The 17,744-nt window shown below is 45.2% G+C and overlaps 1 protein-coding gene across 3 annotated transcripts in view; it reads right to left on the bottom strand.

Moving 5' to 3' along the window:
• Positions 1–17,744, bottom strand: part of HK2 (hexokinase 2) — a 62,534-nt gene that overhangs the window by 21,413 nt on the left and 23,377 nt on the right. For all 3 annotated transcript variants that reach the window (XM_045054458.1, XM_003984158.6, XM_045054459.1), the window contains 2 exons: positions 5,432–5,580; positions 526–645 (listed from right to left, as the gene is read on the bottom strand). In XM_045054458.1, the coding sequence (XP_044910393.1) occupies positions 526–645; positions 5,432–5,580 (269 nt within the window). The remainder of the gene's footprint in view (positions 1–525; positions 646–5,431; positions 5,581–17,744) is intronic.

The raw sequence follows: 17,744 nt of genomic DNA, 5'->3' as shown, positions 1-17,744 counted from the left end.
ACCGTGCTTAAATATTTGTACTGCTTCCTGACTAGCCTAGGAAAAAGAAACTGGGGCCTCATCAAAGACCCAGAAAGAAGATTAAATGAATGATTCCTTCATGACCTACTGCCCCCAAGAACTGAAAAGAACAGGCTATAGAAATGCCAAAATCAGATACTCTCATCATTAACTCCCCAGGCATCTTTCTTCCAAGGATCTTTATTATGATACTCTAGATCAAAGGAGTTCCTAATTTCTCATTCCTGTTTCCCTACAAGGGATAAAGATAATGTACTTCATATTGTTCTTTGAGGGAAGAGTGATAAAGACCCTCCCCCCCCCCCGCACTTCTGATACTTCACCATCCCCCACCCCCCAGACCTACATACACTCACCCAGAAGGACAGAACTCTTAATACTCAAACCTCATCCAAACAACCATCAGAGCCGCCTCTAAAACCACAGCAGCAACTGGCTCAAAGTTCATCCCAGACCTCCCAGCCCAATGAATGAAGCAACAAGGGTCTAAAGAACTCATCTTACCTCATCTAGCTTCGTTTGGACACAGGGGAATGAGAAAGTAAAACCCAAGGGGAGCTTCTTGTCTTTGATTTGTAGCTTATCCATGAAGTTAGCCAGGCATTCAGCAATGTGGTCAAACAGCTAAGGGCACACAACACAAGAAGATGAGAGGGAGGGAGAATAACACGGAGATTAAAAGCATACATACACATTGGGCTCGGCAAGGAACTAGCTGAATGTGTGCAAGATACGTATCCCTTCTGAAGTCTTAATTTGCTCACCTATAGAATGAGGGTGACAACTGTACCTGCCCTCAGCGTTACCACAGGGATTAAATGAGTCACACATATAAGGACTTCACAGCAGTTAGTGCTGATTAAATACTGTCTTCCACTCAAACTATTTATCCAAACCACTGTCAAAATAACCCTGTGAGGCAGGGGAAATCATAGCTAAAGCTAGTCAGAAAGTCATCACATACCCTGGGAACAGAACATCCTTTGGTGGCTCTGCCAGAACACTCCTTGTCATGGGTGCACAGCTGACTGTCTCAGAAAGGACAGCCCATCTTACTGCCAAGAAGTATTCTAGCATCCCTGTCTCTTGTGACTGGGGAGGGAATGGGACATTCTCTGGTTGGCATTCATAGAATGAACTTAACAAAATAATAATAATAATAATAATAATAATAATAACAACAACAACAACAATAACCCATATTTTTCTTCCATTCTAGAAAAATAATTTCCTAGGAACATTTCAAAGAAGTATCTTTGTTTTTTAACTTCAAAATGAAAAACCCAGTAAGTCCATGAAGAGCACTGAAGAATGTATAGGGTTTTATGGATGGGCAGCCTCACAACTGTGACCATGCCAAGCAGGACCCACAGCTTCTAAGAAAAAGCTGTATTTACAATTATCCAGGCTTTCGATCAGTCCCAAGGCCCATAGCCCCATAGCTTCCTTCTTGCCCACTGAGCATCCTCAAAGAGAGGCAGTGACTCCCTCCAGATGCTTAGAGGCTGAGGCCAGGGGCATTCTGGTACAAAAAGTAAGCAGAGGCCAAAGAGACTAAATAGGTGCCATGGGCCAGGTTGACCAGATGGCAAAATCTAAAAGCCAAGGGGGATGGATGAAAATATACCTTTTCCTTTCCAGACAGAAGCAAGGAAGATCCCACTAAATCAGAAGTTCCCAAAATGTGGTCCTAGACCAGCAACACCACCACCATCATACTCTAAATGTAAATTCTGAAGCCCAAACCTAAACCCACTGAATCAAAAACTGCAGGGGTGAGGCCCTCCAGGTAATCCTGAAGCAGGTTTGAGAACCACTGCCCTAAACCCCAAAAAGTATTTGCATTTACAAAGGAATTAAGAGGTTGCAGGTGGCAGGGTAGGCTGAGAGGCCCACTGGCTCCCCAGATGTCTGGGGTATGCTCAGTGGGAGTGATCCAGGAAGACAGGCCAACCCCATCTAGAAGGTGGCCAGCTCTAACAATGTCCTGCATTGATCCTGCCCCTCTGTCTAATCACATGCAAAATTAACCTCAGCTGATGCTGAAACTCTCAATCTCCAAACCAAAACATTCTCAAGAGCAAAAAGATTGGGCAATGACAAAGCTCTCTCACGAAGAGGATCACCAATGCACAAGTGCTAATTACCTTGAGCAGAAGCCAAGTATTTTAATATGACATAGGGTTTTTAGATAGATACTCAACAAGTTCTGATTTTCTGTTGGGAAGTTGATCAGAGACAAAATTTACAAATCACCAACTCCCAGCACCTTCTTCCTGGTACTCTAGTCATCAGAGATGAAGAGGGGGAGCTTTAGAAGGGGGGAAAAGCAAAATGGTTTCCCTCATCCAGCCCCGATCCACTGCTCCCTTTCCAACTGTGTTGCCAACGAGGAAAGGCAGTGAAGAGGCACTAAATTATATGCTGCCTGATACAGTAGCCACTAGCCACATGTTATCTTAATCACTTAAAATGTTAAAAAATTTAATAGTTACTTCTTGAGTCACAACACTAGCCATATTTCAAGTGCTCAATGCCACTAGTAGCTAGCTAGTGGCTTCGATATTGCACAGGGCAGATACAGAACAGTTCTACCATTGCAAAAAGTTCTACTAGACAGCACTTGGTTAAACAAGAAAGAGCAGACCATCAGCTTCCTTAATTGGAAGACTATCTCCTTTTCTATTAGCTGATGATCTAAGGATAAGATACTGGGAGAAAGAGCTAATACCTTCCTGCCATAAAAAGTCTCAAAGGGCATCATTTCATAAGGTTAGAATGGTTTCCTTTTCCTTATTGGTCTCAGAATCTGTTCACTCCCCTTCCCATAAGATACACTTTAAAAATCTAAAGTGGCCACTATTACAATTTGCAATTCACTGCTCTCAAGTGCAAGTTCATGTGCCTGAAGACAGATTTTATCCAGGAACCCACACTGTCCAGGTTCACAGATCCTCAGAAACCTTTGCAAGTTTAGGGTTTGGTGATTTGGTCTTGGTTTTAATGAAACTTTACGTTTAAAATCCATTTGTTCTCCTCCCAATTAAAAGACTGACACCTACCATCCAAAAAAAAAAGGAAAAGGAAAATATAGGGAGGAAAAAAAGCACCAGCAATTCCACCACTAAAATATCCACTATAAATTTCGTTCCAATTTTCTTACCAACTGGTTTCTGCTTTAGGCATATAGTATTCTTTCCCTTCCTTAGGGTGAAACAAACACCTATATTTTCTTCTAATTTTCTTTGGTTTCATTTTTATTTAGCACTTTTCCATTTATTCAAAACTTTTAAAATATCACAATAGCTTTATATTTCTTCCCGGTGGATCTCAGGTTTGTTGTTTTTTTGTTTTTTTGTTTTTTTTTCAAATTTGGACTAAACATTGTCTGTATGTCCTGGAGCTATGTGAGAGCTCAAATCTCAGTCTCAAGGACTTTGCCTCCCTTGTCCAACCCCAGCATTAAAACAAGGAAAGCAGATTTACCCTCAGAGCTGTACCCAGGGACAAATAAAGAGTCTAAAAGTATCTCCCCCACATGATCTACTACTTGTGGTCTGAAATTTCCTTCTGAGGAGGTGGCCCAGTGTGGTGAGAACCATACACTAGGCCCCACCTCTTCTAAACTCTAAGGCCTAAGAAAAGGTGACCACACTGGAAGGGCATCTTATTGGATTTCATTTCCTCCATTCACTCTTTTATTGCGTACACACTGGGTAGAAAATACAACAGGAATAACCACTGCTCAAGCTGAGAGTGATCCCTATAGCAGTGCTATCATCCAGGAATGTCTTCAGTGATTGGACTGAAAGAAGTTGAAGGAGCAGGAAAACACCCCAAGGAAGGTTCTTGCAGAGCAGCTGAAAGGGGAGACCAGGTTCCCTGGACACCCAAGAGCAGAGAATAATGCTGGACCCGTGGCTGATACCCACCACCTGGCCAGATACTTCTGGTGTGGTGGCAGTGAGAGTCCCCTCTCTAGAAGGGATCCCCTGGGGGAACTCTTGGGAGGGACAGCCCCCAAAGGGCCTGCCCCACAAGATTTCTTGTCTGTAGGAGCACCAGCCCCTTCAGGGGGCACCTCCTACTCTGGAAGCAGGGCAGGTAGTCGGGATCTAGGACCACCATGTTGCCTAATTCCAGGAAGCACCACTCACATGGACCACATCGTGTGGCCTACCAAGTGGACAGAGCCCCCTAGAGTTGTGCAGATGCAGGTTCTAATGTCATCAATCGGGCTTTGTGTTGTGCCTCTGGCCCCAACCACCCCTATGATCTAAAGCCAAGTCATTCACTCAATCTTTTAAAACGCAATTCCACATCTATAAAGCAGATTACATGAACACTCAGCCTCACAGGGCCAGCATGAGGACAAAAAGAGGAAATGCATACAAAAAGCTTTTGCTCAGCCTGACACACAATGGGTCATCATGTGTCAGCTCCTCCTCCTCCTGACAGTCACTCATCCACTTCAACCCACTTATGACCTTCTGTGAGGGGTGGGGTGTGTGACCTGGTGGTCCAGCTGTGCTGTAAGCCCCGGAGGGGAGAGGCCAGGACTTTAATTCCCAGCAAGGATCACTGCCCAATGCATAGTAGAAGCTCAATATATGTTTGGAGACTATCACAGTGGCAATTCCATCCTTGCTCCTTTTTTTCTGGCTGTTACTGAGAGGATTCTTTCTTGGATTTCACATTTCTTCTGCATTCACTCCTTTAATTGTTTAGATGCTCTAGAAGCCACAAAGATATGGGGATGACCAAGCAGGATTTGGGGCAATATGTCCACTGCAGTGCCAGGTGGGACAGACTGGATTTTGATGCTTTCTCAATAGGCTTCCATCCCTGTGTGCAAAACCTCTTCTGTTTTAGACAGTCAAGAAGAGAAAGAGCAAATAACCACAAAGGTAAAGGGCCAACTTCCATTTTCATGTGATGCTACGGTAGCAAGTATACACCAAAGAGGGCTGCAGAATGACCACAGTGGCAGGTGGCGGTGTCAAACCACAACTGTGTCTTCTGACTTGCTATTCAGCGGCAATCACAGTGACAACCACTGTCAATCACAGGCGTCCGGCAGCGTGGGCCCAGCGTCCTGGCAGCAGACTTTCATCGGTAACCAGCCCACGCAAGCAGACCTCAAAAGACATGGCAAATCAAAACACCACCTGCTATGGTACATCCGGACCCCGGGGCCTCATTCACATGTTCCCTGCTCTCTGGCCCGCATGCACCTCTCCTGATGGAGGCGCCCCACTCAACCTCCAGGCATAGAAAGGGATCACCAGGCAGACATACGCCAGGAAACCTGAACCTTAGTCAGGGTCTCCTTCCCCCAGACAGAGGAAGAATAGAGTCTGCTCCCGTGGGGCCCAGAGTCCCAGTGGCCGCTCTGAGAGAAGGGTCATACCTGGGTGCCGCTGCCTCGCATGAGGTCCTCAGGGATGGCATAGATCTGGTTCTCCATCTCGACCTTCTGGAGCCCATTGTCTGTTACTCTTACACGAAGCACACGGAAGTTGGTCCCCCCAAGGTCCAGAGCCAGAAACTCTCCATGTTCTATAGAGAGAGGAAAGGCCACTATTAGTTTAGGAAAGACAAGATCTTCACAGAGACCAAGACTCAAAACCCATGAGTCCCTCCATAAACACTGGTCATCTCCCAGTGATGGAGTGGCCAAGGAGTCTTACTTTTTTCCATAAACAATTATGATGATCTGATTCTTTTTCTTAATGCACCTTTATATTACTTTTAGAATTCACACAATGAGGGGTGGCTGGGTGGATCAGTCGGTTAGGTGTCTGACTTCGGCTCAGGTTGGGATCTCGAGGTTCGAGAGTTCAAGCCCCGCATCAGGCTCCATGTTGACAGCTCAGAGCCTGGAGCCTGCTTGGATTCTGTGTCTCCCTTTCTCTCTGAGCCTCCTCCACTTGCGCTGTCTCTCTCTCTCTCTCAAAAATAAAATAAACATTAAAAAATAAAAAATAAAAATTCACACAATGACACAGCCTCACATCCAATGATAGGGTACCCACTCCCTCACAAGAGCTAACTATTTCCCAGGGACTTTCAGCCAAGTCCCCATCAAGCTCAAGGGGCCCATCAAGCTCCGTACCAGGAGTCTACGCCTCAGTTTTGCTCTTCGTGCCCCAGGACACCCAGCACACTGCTATAGGCCTATGGGCCCCTGGGTCTTCAGCCAAATTGTGGTCCCCATACAAAATTTACTTTTTAATGTTTGAATACAATGATAGCAATATCCTATGGCAGGATAAGAGGGTCATGTGATGACGCGAATGGGATCCAATGGCTATAAATTAAGAGGCCTAGCAAACCAGCCAATCAGGTGCCCCCCAAAAAGATCCCAGGCTTATTAGAATGTGAGAGAATGCTGACCCAAGGGTATGTAAGACAAGAGTCAGGCCACTCAGCTGATCCACGCAGGCAGGCTACAGAGCGGGGATAAAGGGGGACAGGGAGACTCCACAAACACAAGTGGGTCAAGATCTTCAGGTGTCACCAGGAAGGCACAGTCCCTCCTCCCCAGGAAACGAGCAGTGTCGACAGGAAACATCCAGATTCCAGACAATAATACAGCTGGTTGCAGGGACATGCTCCATTGTATGGCACAGAACAAAAGTGCTGAAGAGGCGCGGAGGCCAGAGCCAGGGCTGGGGGCTGGCAGGGCAGGCAAGGGCTGGGGGAGGTGGGCTCACTCCCTCAGCAGCCTCCCCCACAAGCAGTGGTTCCACCAGTCTTCCACTGCCCTGCCCCACACCTTCTCGAAGGAAACAGAATTATTTCCTAGGGAATTCACTTATTGGCATATTTGTCAACACTCAGCCCATTTCCAGGTGGGTGACAGCCACTTAAGTACAGCAGAATGGATTGGGAGGGGCAGGGAAAAGCTCTGACTGAATGAGCCAACATGGATCCAATCTGCGCCCAGGCCCTCTCAGCAGCAATAACTGTTTGGCCCTGAGAAAAGCTACTTCTGCCCGGCTCCCTGAGGGCACAACCCACAGCCTAAGAGCACACAACTGTGGTCTGGGAGTAGCAACATACAGAGCCTGGCTCTGAAGCCCATGTTACCTGTGTTAGAACTCTGGCCATGTTGGCCATGGCAAGTCCCTGAGCTTCAACTGCCTCATCTCTGAAATGGGAACATCATAGTTCAGGTGGTTGTTATGAGGGGAAAAACTAGACACTGTGCCTTAAACACCCAGCACAGTGCCGAGAACTTAGGACACACTCCATAAGTACTAGAAACTTTCCATCCAGGCCTCCACACACTGCCCAACCCCCACACCGGCATCCCCCAGGCCCACTGTTAAGGCTGCCTCTCAGACTGAAAAGCTAAATCACCCTCACCAGCGGGGACAGAAGGAACCTGTCCAAGAAAAGCCATTGGAACCTGCCCCAGTGACTTCAGCATTCCTCCTCTGGGGCGCTACTTTTCAGTCCCCTCTCTGGCATCTGGAGAGCCTCCCAACCCCACCAGCTACAGCTGTTAAATAGCTGGGGCAACATCAACCCCACCTGGGGTGACTCTACCCCTCTCGTGGCCATGGGCGACTTTTCCAGGCACTCCAGTTCTGAGCCTCCCCTGGTAGTGGGAACCCAGCCAGACTGCAGGAAAAGCTATGTGGTGGTTGTCATGGGGGATGAAAAGGAAAATCAAAGATGAACTGCCTGCATCAGCACTCTGTAGCCTAGGATGCATGCAATGCGCTGAATCGGCGACCACGGGGGTCATGATTCAAGGCCAGCCCAGCCTCTGTTCCCAGGAAAGAATGTCATCCCTTGCTTTCTTTTCAGACTCTGCCGGAACAGACATTCCTCTGCATCCCTCCTCCCCGGCACCCCTTCTGCAAACACATGGGATCACAACTACCACAGCCAAGGACTGTACTCCTTCCAGGGTCTAATGTCTCTGAGGCAGACCCAGCACCAGGACTCCTGGAGCTAAATCCTAAGGTGACCTCGTGGGACAGTGGACAGACCCTTCCTAGTGCTCACCCCACACCATGCGTGAGAGGCTCCCACAGAGCAGTGGTGAAGGGCTGGGCTTTCAGAGATGGGCAGACAGGCTTTGTTTTGAATTCCAGCTCAGCTTCCTCACTACCTACATGGCCTCTGAGCATGTCACCTCACCTACAGAACATGGCCCCTAATGCTGACTTCTCCCAGGGGTTGTGAGGCGGACATGAAATACCAAACACACTATGCACAAATATGTAGGTTCACAGTAAACCATCAATAAAACTACTGTTCTATTCTTTTGTTGATTACGTAGTTCTTCTCAGGCCCTCCAATCCCTACCTACACCCACTCAAGTGGCTCAAGTCCCACCTCCACTGTGAACCTTCTAGGACATTCCAGAAGTCGAGAGCAGACAGAGGAGTGTATGATGGAGCATGAAGGAGCATCACATCTATGGGCCTGGCACCGTCAGACTAGACAGGGTGGGGGTGGGAGCAAGGCTCTAGGGCCAGAAAACATGCCCACAGTAGGTTTCTTAAAGTGCACAGCCATGTGACAGAGGACCCAATAAGGTCCAGAGAAATCATTCTGCTGAATTATAGCTGGTAACATATTTGAGGCAACATATTAAGAAAACATCTCCTATTGCATTTGCTCGTTGATGGTTCATTTGTTAAACAAAATGTCTGAATACCAACCGGTTTATACATGAGACCATCAGGTCAGAGGTAAGGTTTCTTTCATTGTTGAGCATGCTGTTATGTCTGGAAAGCAATTTAACTTTCTAAAAATAATAAAATATGAACATCTGATTTTTTTTCTAAAAAAGCTCAAACAGTACAAAAGTGGGAAAAACAAAAAGCAAATCTCTTTTCTTCTCCAAATAATCACTATTAATGTTTCTTGGGTGTCCTTAGGTACATTTATTTTATAAAGACAGTGGAGGCTGTTAACAGACACATTCAAAGAAAGGGGTTGGAATTGCTGGTTCTAAGGATGTTGTGTTTTTAATTTGGAAGACATTGCCTACAAGTTCATGCCTAAAAGTTCTCAACAATTTCCACACAAACCAACAGCTAAGTTTTGTTCTCGCCAGGGTCTCATGTTATGTGGCAATTAATCTTTGCCAACTTCTTTGGTCTAAGTGGTATCTCCTTTTTTAAACTTGGTTTCCTTCTTTTGTGTAAGGTTACACTTTTTGAATTGTTAACTGGCCTTTGGAATTCCTTGTTCTGTGAACTTTCTAGTCACATCTTTTGCCTTTTTTTAAAATACATTCATTATTTTCTTAATAGCCTAAAAGAGCTCTTTGTATATTAAATAAAATAGTTTTTTGGTTGTATATTTATAATTATTTTTTCCAGTTGGATATCTGTCTTTTCATTTTATTTGCAGCATTTTTGGCATGCAGGAACTTTTTAATTTTTATGTTGTCAAAGTATTTGTGGTTTCTGGGTTTTAGGTTTTGTCCATAGAAATTCTGAAGATTACAGTAGTAGCCCTCCCTTTCTAACACCCCCCAACTCCTCCTAAATGTGGCCACCACCGCTGCTAAAATAAAGGAAGTGAAGTTCCACTTGAGGTTTATTTGAAAGATCAAATTAATCTTCTGTATTTCTTTGTTGTTGTTGTTGTTGTTGTTGTTGTTGTTGTTGTTGTTGTTGAAGCTCCCCCACCCCATCCATCGCTCACAGTAGGCACATTGCTAGGGGCACCCAGCTGCTCGCCACATGGCCACCATTTTCCCTTGGCCACCATTTTCGTTAAATTGGCCCAGGTGGGAGAACCCCCTTCATAAAATTCAGCTGTGGAGAATGTGGGCATTGATCCCACTACTTCTCAGATGCTAAGCAAGCACTCTACCATTTGAGCTAATTTCTCAGCTCCCGCTCTATTTTTTTTAAGGTGATTTTATAGCAAAATGAAGACAGAACCCCATCTTCATCTCTCTCGTCCCTGGGACAGAGTTCAGACTTCATCATTGGCATCTGGATGACTGTGGTAATGAAACAATGGAAAGGCAGAGGCAGGTATAAGGGAGATTGAGTTGACTGAGAGCCCAACACGTAGGTGTTTTTAATGGAAGATAAACTAACATTTGTTAAGTGATGGTCACTTTGTTTATAAGCATTAGCTCATTAATTACCTCAGCAACCCTATGGGGCATTAAAATCCCAATTTTCCTGATGAAAAAACCAAGACTCAGGTCAAGTAACTGAAACCAAGATTCATACATAATTCAGGTCTGGTTCTCTAGCAAAGTTTTCTATTGTGATGAGCAAGGAGGTTCCTTCATGGGAAAGTTGTAAATCCTCAAATAAGGAATTCTTCTTTAATAATGCCAAAAGTATATAATGCCAGAGGTCACCAGCAACCTCCAAGCTGGCCTGGGTGTCAGAGGAAGTGATACTGTAGTTCATAAATTGAGTCATTTGATTAAGGTCACGCAGGGATAAATGACTGCTGGGTCCATCTGACCTCAGAGCCCGTGCCTATCCCACTGCACCATACCCATGTCTCTCGTTCCTGGAAGCTGAGGAGGACCTGGCACAGAATCCAGGATGAGGCAAATAAGCCTCAGAAAGCCTGAAAAAGAAAGCAAAGACACCCTAATCTTTTATCAGTGACTGCAGTCCATCTCCACCCCCCACCCCTAGGCCTACTGGATGGCCAAGTGCTCTCAGACTTGAATGGGAGCTGGCAGACACACATCCTCTGGCCAGAGGTGAAGCGTCCTTCTCCCCCAGGAGCCCAGAACCTTCCAAAGCTTGTTGATGCAGGCTTTTTTGTAGCCACAAGTTGCTGCCATCTCAGACAATCACATAGAAACTCTGTTCCCACCAGGCCCTCTCTGCTGAAGGTCCTCCTAATTAAAAGCATTTCCCTCCAAAGCAGACAAGAGAAGAGATACCAACCCTCTTCTGAAAGAAAACAAGGACTCAAAGAAGAGCTGCTGGCACCCAGTGAAGAGAAACTGGCGACAGGGGCATTAAGTCACACCACCCTCCAATCCCCATCAAATTGCCCAACAGTTAAGATCCGAGGTGTTCTGTCTGGCAGAGTGTGTTTGCTGACTCATTTCCCATCCTGGACTACCATTCTGCCCACTTGCAGTGAGGCTCTTATCAAATACATAAGGTCAGCAAGATAAAAGGGTTTCAATTTCTCCTGGGAACTCACCTGTCTCAGGGAAAGGCTGAGGAAAACTAAAATGGCATTAGACTGGCCACCTGAACGTGACAGTCCCCATCAGGTTGGTGGATCAGACACCAGAATGTGTCGGAGCAGGCCGTAACTCCCTCATTGTTAACAGCACACAAATACGTGGCCTGTACCTGGCAATGTCCACACAATTTTTGAGGAACGAAAGGCAAGGGCCAACTGAATTTTCCAACAGGATCTATTTTCAATCATTAAGTACTTGTCACTAATTAAAATAGCTCCACCACCTGTTCCTCCCAGCAGCACTTGCAGCACTGCGCCCACCAGTGCTCTAACAGTGACTTACAAACAGCTTTGGTTTGGTTTTGTCTTTTGAAGCAACAGTGACCTTCGTCAAAGGCAACCACATTCGTTTAGAAGGGGCAGTGCCCTGCAGGGTTATGGTTGGAGCCAGAGCCCAGTCCCCTCACCCCAGAGCTTCTTCAGAACCACAAGCTCCAGAAGCCTCTTTCTGAATAAGCGGCTTTTACGCAGCATTCCCAGAGTTCTGGGATCCTTGAAGGTGGTGAAGTCTGGCCTCAGTGGGTCAAGGAAGGACAATCAAGGTACAACCTCACCCCCCACCTCCTCACTTCCAATTATATCTCTTTCTTCTACTTTCACTGTCTTAGATATGGGCTTCTACATAAGATTTCATTTTGTTTAAGGTTGGGAATGGGGTCCACTACTAAAACCAACATTTAAAAAATCACTATGTTGAGAGTCAAACACTGAAAATCTATTCTAGGCCCTGCCAACAAAGTGCCTCCCAGTCTGCAATTAGCTATTTCAACACTGGGCACTGAACACAACACTCACCGCTTCTCGGCTACCTGGTGCTGTGTGCAACCCAGTACCTGACCGGACGGGGAGAAAGGAAGTAGTTAGATGCACTGTGGCTAGTACATGGTAGGAGCACCAATAAGAAGGAATGATTGGTTGCTTGGATTGGCTTCTTGGGAAGCAACACAAGACAGCCAGGTCTGAGAGGATGGGATGAAGTTGCCAGACATGGAAAGGGGGACATACATAAGGGTGCGGAAGTTGATGGTGTGTTCAGGGAATGGCACATCAGGAGTGGTTGCAACATAGGGATCCTACAGCATGGCTACATACATGTAGCAAATGCCAATGCTAAGAACGCCAGATTTTAAGCACAGGTTTAGCTTTGTTTTCAAGAGGTCTTCAGTAGCACTGTGGACGACGGGTCTAGAACCAGAGCTGGTGAGGAGGATGCCACAAGACTCTTGGGCCAAGCAATGATGAAGCCCTGGTTTCCAGGACTATGTACAATAGTCAACCACCTCTGTTTGCTCAAGATTGACATGGGACTTTCAGTGCTAAAACTGGGAGCGTGCCAGGCACACCAGGATGGCTGGTCACCCCAGGGCCATGTTATATCCAACCATAAGGTCATCCCCTCTTGTCATCTAATGCCAGACACATGCAGCCTTGAACCATGAGGTAGGTCAAAGACACATATCCACACTTTCACATCCAGTCCCTGAAATGGCCCTTTCATAATTCAATGCCCCAAAAGGGAGTAGCTCCTGCCTGCCCTGCCATAGCAAGAACACCTCCAGGGGCCCCAGATGACTGCACTGAACATTCAATCTTCTTCCATGGACTAGCCCTGGGTTGGAGATCCTGTTTATTCTTTAGTTTTCAAGGGCAATAGACTGCTCTAAGAATGTATGGCATGGTCTCCAACCCAGGTCCTGGATAGGTAATCCAGCAAAACTATCTTTGGCAGACACAGGTTTTGAGGCATGTTATTTCCCATGTACCTGGAACCACCACAGCCACTACCACATCTGGCAGCCTTTTTTTAAGCCCCAAGATCCCTGCTACCCCATTACCATACAATGCTGGACCCCACTCAATAGCTCAGAAATAAAGTAACTCCATGTTATTAAAGGTATCAAATGACACAGTCAATGCTGGGTCTACAGGAATCAAGGAATGGGGTAATCTGATCTTCTACGCCATTGGTCTTCTAATCATTTAAGCAATAAGATGCCAAATGCCAAAATGTAAAACTGGAGAAAAACAGAGCTGCACCAATTAAAGGAAAGGGGTTGGAGGACATAAACACATTAGGTGCCCCCCAAACCTCCCAGAACACCACCGGAAAGCACCATCCTGGTGTTTTGATACTCAGGAAACGTTTCTTAAGCTCGAAATATGTTCCAGTCACAGAAGTGTTGCATTCACTCCATAGATGTGAAACCACCCTTCAAAGGATTAAAATATGTTTCAATACTTTGTAGGCTTTGAGTGTGTTAAGATTTTCAGGCAGGCAGACCAGGGGTTCAAATCCGGTTTTAACGTATATTAGTCATACAATTTCAAGTAAATTATTAGAAACCTGACACTCAAGTTTCATCATCTGTTAAATTTTTTTTTTCAACGTTTATTTTTTTGGGGGACAGAGAGAGACAGAGCATGAACGGGAAGGGGCAGAGAGAGAGGGAGACACAGAATCGGAAACAGGCTCCAGGCTCTGAGCCATCAGCCCAGAGCCTGACGCGGGGCTCGATCTCACAGACCGCGAGATTGTGACCTGGCTGAAGTCGGACGCTTAACCGACTGCGCCACCCAGGCGCCCCTCATCATCTGTTAAAATGGAATAGCAATAACCTTCTCTCTAGCCAGCACCACCTCTCCACTCCCCAAGGCACAGGGATGTGCGCGTGCGCGCACACACACACACACACACACACACACACACACACACACAGTTTTGGGCCAAGATTCAATGCAATGGACGTGTGAGGTGTTTGGCACAATGCCGGCCACATGTAAATGTTTAATAAACTCTAGCTACTATATTATATGAAGGCCTCTTATCAATACAATCTTTGGCTTATTCCAGGCACCATAAAAATCCACTAACTTGTGTTGTGTGCTGGTTGATCTGACTCCACTGCACGCCTGTTGATATAACGCTGAGCAACCAAGATAAGGACTCCTTTCGGGTTTTAACAGCCTCTGTGCAACCTATCAGCAGCCTAGTTTTTATCATATCATGTGCTTGCATTACATGACTGAGTATCATTCTATAATCATTTCATCTGTGTAAGCCTTACCTCTCCAAGGACGATTTTCACTCTTCAGAGGCAGGGCACAAGGCAGCTTAGCACAGCGCTGCCTCACAGAGGACCAGACTCGGTGGGGACTCTTTGGAGCCAAACTGAAGAGGTAGACCTGAGTTACTAGGAAAATGAATGCACTGTGCTAGCAGGGGGTGGAGGGTGAAGGTGGCAGATAAGCATAAAATGCACTGCTTGGGATGTGCCTAAGTACCCAAGCATTGGCACACAGCTGGCTGGCTTAAAATCAAACCCTTCCATTTGCTCCCTATGTGACTTTGGGCAAGTTGGCTAATCAAACAAATCTGGTTTCTTTTTCCATATAATGGGGTTCATAGTGCCTCCCACTGGGTCACTGTCAGAATTAATGGGATTGCTCAAATACAGTGCTTAGCACAGTAGTTGGCATTTAATAAGCCTACAGTTGTAATATCACCATCACCATCATCATCATCATCATCATCATCATCATCATCATCATCCCCTACTCTCCAAGGAGTTAAATCTGGCTAGATAGTAAAGATGTAGTCACCTGTGAAAATAATTAACAATTTAGGGAAGTAGGGAATTATCAGATGATCAATACAGCAAAGCCTTCAACTCACTCTGCCTTACAAGGCATTTTTATATCTAAACAATCTTGCCTAACAAGAGGGTAATAAAAACACTACAAAGATATTTTATTTCTAAATTGGGACTTGCATCTGAAAAATTCGTAGATTCTCGTGTGGGTTGTACTTGAGCTTCTTATTTTGATGGTACAAAGCCAACCTGTATTTATGATGTATTTACAAAGATGCTAGTCCAATTTGCTCTAGAAACTTTTGTTCAGCAACATGAGCTGATGTAAATTATGAACCTAATGGGCATGGAGTGAGGACTACATCTGCTTAAATCTTTAAACCCAAACTCTTCACCTCTGCCATTCACTGGCCATGTGTGACCTTGGCAATCACCAACCTTCTTTTAGCCTCAGTTGCCTTATTTTTAAATTGGAATGTCTCTCTGACAGAGTTTGCATGGAGAATAAAACTGATTATTTATGTGAATAGCCTATCACAGACATTGTGGATATTCATTAAATGGTATCAATTATTCTTACGTTAACTCTTAAGATGGAACTGTCCTCTGAAAGCCACATCCCTGTGATGTATGCAGTAGGCCCCCCGACAGGACTGTGGGTGGGGCTGCACCACAACACAAGCACAGCCATAGTTTAGGTTAGGGCTGCCTCCAGAGACGTCAGAGATGATGGGGTCCCTGGCAGATACAAATGAATGCTTTCTTTATTCAATGCTGTACTGCAAAAAACAAAAGAAGGGAGGGGAAGGGTATAGAAAACAAATATTGGTAAGGATAAGGGAAAAGCAGAACTCTCACATTGTTGGTAGGAGTGTAAAATATAAAATGGAATGGGGTTCAACCACTTTGGGGAAGGTCTTGCAGTTTCTTAAATATACACCAAACTTTACGACCCAGAAATCCCACTGCTAGTTTTTGACCTAAGAAAATGAAAACGTGAGTCCACAAAGAGGCTCGTGCAAAAATGTCCACAGCTGCTTTAGTTCTAATAGGCGAAACCTGGAAACAGCCCATGTGTCCATCAGTATGCATGTCATATAGGATTCCAATCATACCATGAAATCAGCAACCAAAAGGAATGAAATACTGATTTACACAACATGGATAAAGCCGACATTATAATGGATAAATGAAGCCTTGCACAAAGAGTAAATACCGAATGGCTACATTTATGGAGAGTTGTTCAATAGGCAAAACTAATACACATGGAAAATTTTAACGTTATTGCTTCTGGGGTCAAGGACAGGGATTGCCTGGGAAGGAACACGAGGGAACTTTCGGGGCTGATGGTAATACCCACTATCTCAGTGGAGGTTGTATTAGATATATATACACTGTATTACAAGTATTATGTATTTGTCAACTCATCAGATGATACTTACAATTTGTCATTTCATTGTATGTAAATTTTACATTAAAAACAACAAATATTGAAATCTAGTTAGTAATGTGCATATTGAAGTTTTAGGGTTGAAAATAAACTGATTTCTGTCATTTACTTTGCAAATGCATCAAATAAAACAAGAGGGACTGATGGGTTAGGACTGAGGAGTTTGGTAAAGCAAATCTAGTAAAATACCAACATAGAAGAATCTAGATAGTCCGTATATAGATGTCTGTTATAGAAATCTTTCAACTATTTATGGGAGGTGGGGGTGGGGAGGGGGAAGGAGAGGCAGAGGAAGAGAGAGAATTTTTTTTATATACCCTGACTGACAGTCATGTGAATAAGATATTCTTGGCCCATCTACATATATTTCATCTTTATCTGTGCCAACTATGTTTCTTTGCATTGCATGGTCCACACAATCTATGAAGTGTAGACGTTTTAGTATCAGTCCCCACGGGCTCATTGGCCACTGGCATTCCCTTCCTTCTCACACAGAATTCAAACCATGACTTGGAGGTTCATTTTTCTTTAGTGTTAATGGAGGCCTCCATCATAAATGGATGGCCTGAAACTTCCTGAAGTCTCTCCCACACTTTCTACCATGAGTTTCACTACCGTTAGACAGCTCGGGCCCATACAAACAAGAGTTGGAACCTGGTCCTCGCTCCAAAATGCAGGGCCCTCTCTCAGTGAACTTGGTGCTGGCCATGCCTCACAGAGGTGGGTTGTGGCCACACAGAATCGTGTTTACAGAACATGAGATGGTCACATATCCAATTCCCCCTTAATTCATGGATCACCAACCCCCTGATGGTTCTTTTTACAAGTGAGAAAATGGAGGACCAGGGCACACACTGCTCTAACCTGTTCTAAGCTGCTCTAAAGCACACAGCTTGAATTCAACCCCATTTAAACTAGAATTCTATCCTCACCCCTCATGACACAGTGCCCTGAAACCACCTCCCTCCCCACCAAGTAGTCAATTTTACAAATGCCAGTCTAGGACAAGACTGGGTGAGGAGCCTTTAAGGCAGTAGCTTTCAAACTGCAAGCTGGAAAAAACTCAGCAGCTCCTGACTAGCAGCTTTTTTTAAAGAATGGACTGCAATGTATCTGACTACATCACACTTAGCAACAGACATTGGCCCCTGAAACTTGTTCCAGCTGTACACAAATAATTATACATATGTGTTTCTTGGTATGAGCCTGTAGTCCAGAAAAGTTAGACAGCCACTGACTTAAAGATTAGGTCCTTCTAGATCAGAGATTTAGATTCCAGGTTTAATCACCCAGATTCAAAAAATAATACTGGCAAGGAACAGGCTGTGGAAAGACATTGTGGAAAAGTCATCACTTGAGTAAAGCCCCTAGCCTTCTGTGGGAGAGACACACAACCACCAGTAGCAGCAACAGAACCCAGGCTGTGTCCTGGGCCAGGAAGCAAACACAGCAGCAAGGCCCCATGGGCTGTGTGA

Source organism: Felis catus, chromosome A3, assembly GCF_018350175.1.
Source record: "Felis catus isolate Fca126 chromosome A3, F.catus_Fca126_mat1.0, whole genome shotgun sequence".
In the NCBI taxonomy this organism is placed as follows: domain Eukaryota; kingdom Metazoa; phylum Chordata; class Mammalia; order Carnivora; family Felidae; genus Felis; species Felis catus.
The sequence above is the reverse complement of the archived record's forward strand: the minus strand, read 5'-3'. Positions and strand labels throughout refer to the sequence as shown.